Raw genomic sequence first — 3960 nt, 5'->3', positions numbered from 1 at the left:
GAAAAAAAAAAAAAAAAAAAAAAAAAGTCACACATCCTTGTCAGATCAAGTTTAGGTTAAACACATCCATCTGAAAATGCTGATTGTGCGCATTGAGTCATGATTCAGGAGGTTTAGCACAGATTGCACATTCATGCGAGAACTGATCACTCCACCCAAAAATTGGATGATGTCCCAGTTAGTCATGTAGATCTGCTAGCAGATGCCAGTATGCTTTGTACAATATAAAGTGCTCATTCACGACTTGCTACAGGCACATTCCACACAAACAAGGGTTTCTCTCAGTTTACAAAACTAAGGTAACTATGCTGTGGACAGCACAGTACATCAATAGTCTGACAAGCTGATGTTTTACCCAAACAAGTCAGATTCAGATATTTTAGGTAAACTGAACACGGTTCAGAAAGTTCTGCAAGTTGTACAGTTCAGGGCTAACCGACATGTTTCCTAGAGTTGGAGTCAGGGCAAAATAGATCTATGCAATACATGCACATTCCCCCCATGTTTTATCTCTTTAGATACCCTGCAAGATATGCACTCCGCTCTTTATTGTGGACTGACACAGCTTTTTAGTGGACCGAGTGTTGTCAGCCCTGCCCAGTGTTCTCTTGCTAAACTACTGACCCAGCTACCCTCCATCTCCAACTCCAACTTAAAGCTGCCCATAGACTGTGCAAATTGGCAGAAATTCCAGCTATGGGTGGGCCTGCAAATGCCATCCAGCTTGACAAAAGTAGATTTAAAAGTTGTTTAGCTGGGTCCAACTGATCGGAAGCCGATTAATCGATTGAAAAAGTTGACAACTTTTTCAATAAATCGATTATAATCGATTATGTCGATTAGTTGTTGCAGCCCTAGTGCAGATGTAGGACAGTCTATGGCAGGGGCAGCCAAATGATGGCCCGGCAGTTGTGGTGAGACTACAAATCTCATAAGGCACTGCAAGCCTGCCACAGGCATGGCTTCTAGAAGCAAATGCATGGTGGGATATGTAGTTTGCCAGAATGCAGCTGACATTGGGCATACCGAGCTCATCAGCTGAAGCAGTCCCATTCTATTGTACATCTTATGTTAGTAGCAGTGAAAGTGTTAAAGCATGCTACACTTAACCTGGCCATACATTTAGTACTGTAACCTTCACATAGGCCAATCATTTAGGTTGCAGTGAAAAGCAACATGGCAGTGCTATTCAAAAGGCTAACATTTAGTCACATTTCAAGAAGGGAAGAACTTGATGCAAGCTATCCAGTTTATACATTCAGGTTTTCAATTCTAAAGGTGCCCATACACTGCACGATTATCGTACGATAATCGTATGCGATCGGGTTTTCGTACGATAATCGAGCAGTGTGAACGGAGACGTGCAACCGTTTCTACTGTACGGTCGCACGTCTTCTGTCGAACCAGCATGTTCGAAAACCAGCCGGGAATCGTACGATTCTCGGCTTGTTAGAACGGTGCTCGGAAGATAAATGCTGAACGGGCCGGTGTGCGCACACTGCCCGTTCAGCATTGCGGTCATCGGAAGCCCGCCCCTCAAGGGGGGCGGGCTTGCGATGATCGAGAGTGCGATCTGCCTGTCCAAGATAGGCAGATCGTACGTTTTTTTAATCCCTTTACAACCATCGCAAGACTAAAGTCTTGCGATGGTTGTAGAGTGTATGGCCACCTTAAAGCTTCCAAAACTACACCAATTTAAAGAGTACAGCCAACAAAGATGCCAAATTAAAGCCTGGCTGTTTGCATTCTGAATGTTCCTATAAAGAGGAAATCCAACCCCAAAAGCTAGACCATATTGCAGCTCATCAGTCTTCAAATAAAGCACCTGCCTTAGTTTCCTGTCACCCCCCCACCTAGTAATGCTATAAGCACTCTGTAGCTGGCTATGCTTTCTTCCATTGTATCAGAGGGAGGCATGGTTGCCACTCAATCTGCCTTTGTTCATGTCCATTACATTGTAGATGGGTAGAGTCAGTTTACAGAAGACCCAGTTCATCTCACAGAACACTACACTGCTGGCAAGAACAGCTATGTGTGTAGTTAGTGGGAAGAAAAACCCTGAAGGAAGATCAGAATAGCTGAACATAAGACACCTGGAAGGTTATTCTTCAGAAACTCATTTAGCACCATCTTTGTTTGGTCTGTATGGCTTTACCTGACCCGACAAGCCATGGGCAGCTTTAGACTTTCCATTACATACAGCTACTGCATCATGCATAGTATTTTTAACTTGCCTGGGAAAGCCTGGTCTAAGGAGGACTTGATAAGAAGCCAAGTTGAGTTGTGCTTATGTTAGCAGTTGAAGTAAGCTCTAGTAACCTGATGTTTGCAGTGAGTGGGAAAGGAATTTTCATGTGACCGGCTTCTCATGCCTGGTATAGTTACAAAGTTAGACAGCAAGCAGATAAGACTAGTTAACACCCATTCATAGGGAGTTGTCAGACACCATTTTACAGAATGGAGAAATACTATGGCCCAAGGTACACCAATAACTTGTTCCCATTTTTTAAGTTGAACTCTGATATAAACTGCTGGGTTACAAGAGACTGAGGGCACGTTCACACTTGTGTTGTGGTAATGCTACCAAGTCATGCACTTAGTCATCCTTTGTGTGTTTGGAGCCCATTAAGGGAACCAGAAACTGCATTTTAACGTCAATAAAAAAAATTGTCATAACTCATGAAGTTACTAAGCAGTTCAAAATACATTGGGTTGAAACCAACACGGGAAGCTAACCAATTATCAAACAGATTAAAATCTGGGATGACCAATGTGTCCCTCTCGAAGGCAGAGTTAACCATATTCCATCACAGAGAATGTAGGTGGAATAGGAGACATTTTTGTGCTAATTTTCTAGCAATGAGCCCCATTCTTGTAATAAAAAGGGGTCAAGGCATCTATGAAAGAGTCACAGTATAACACTTAAAGTGTGAATTAGCCCTTAAAGTAAATCTAAACTCAAAAATGTAATTATGCATCTTATACGTCCTTAGATGTGGGGGTTGCATTTGTTTCCAGGCCCATAACTTTTGCAAATACTGAAGAGTCCGCATTATTAGTGTTATAAATCAGTGTCCAACTTCCCCGTTTCTCAAGCAAAAACCCACACATGACTACTCCACTTACCTACTCCGGTGCAGTGATTCAAATTATTGAAGCCATGGTCTAAAAAGTCTATAACTGCCAGGCAGCTAGCATTTTTAGAAGGATTGCAAGAGGGAAGCTCCCAATTTCTCATTTCAGAAATATCTAAATTTCCAGTGCACAGTCTCCTATACTTCCAGGTAGCATACAATAGAACACAAAACCATAATTGGCAGTACTTTATGGGTTTAGAAAACGTCACATCAGATTTAAGATTGTACTTACGCTTTGAAAGCTGGCAGATAAGAGTATATAGAAACACTGCTTAAGTTGTAAAGAAAAGGTAGATGCTTCTGTATATCTTGTGTGGCCCATGTGTTGAAAAATGTGTTTAACAAACCCTGGTCCCCACCTAAAGGGGAAAGGAAAAAAAAAAAAAAAATTCAGGTCTTAAACTGCCATAAGTATATTCATGCAACTACATTAAATCTTACAGTACTGAAGGGTCTACAATGCCAGGGAGCCCATGCATGGTATCCACATATCAGCAACATGGACGTCAGACTAGCATAAACGCTCTGCCATTGGTATAAATTCCACTACAAAACAAGGCTTTAGCTATGGATTTTGGATAGTGTGGGAGTGTTAGACTCAAAATTTAAAACAGATCTGACAGCATTGGGAAGATTCACCCTTTGTCCTGCCGACCTCTGTCAAAGAAACAAAAGTGAGAAAATGTAAACAATTTAGATATGTATCCAGAACAAGAGGCGATGCAAAAATCAACCAATGAGGACACCTGTTCGAGACAACAAAGCATTGCCGCCCCCCCACTTTGAGACTTTACTTCCCGTCTCGAGATGCAGCGGGAAATTA

The 3960-nt window shown here is 42.0% G+C and overlaps 1 protein-coding gene across 1 annotated transcript in view; it reads right to left on the bottom strand.

Annotated features, from left to right (window-relative positions):
• The window catches only part of GYG1 (glycogenin 1), a 23880-nt gene that overhangs the window by 5416 nt on the left and 14504 nt on the right, over positions 1 to 3960 (bottom strand). Inside the window, exon 5 of the mRNA XM_018568887.1 lies at positions 3370 to 3496. Within this exon, the coding sequence (XP_018424389.1) occupies positions 3370 to 3496 (127 nt within the window). The remainder of the gene's footprint in view (positions 1 to 3369; positions 3497 to 3960) is intronic.

Source organism: Nanorana parkeri, unplaced genomic scaffold (assembly GCF_000935625.1).
Source record: "Nanorana parkeri isolate BGI_ZX_2015 unplaced genomic scaffold, ASM93562v1 scaffold1259, whole genome shotgun sequence".
Lineage (NCBI taxonomy): Eukaryota > Metazoa > Chordata > Amphibia > Anura > Dicroglossidae > Nanorana > Nanorana parkeri.
This window is presented reverse-complemented; position numbering and strand designations above follow the sequence as displayed.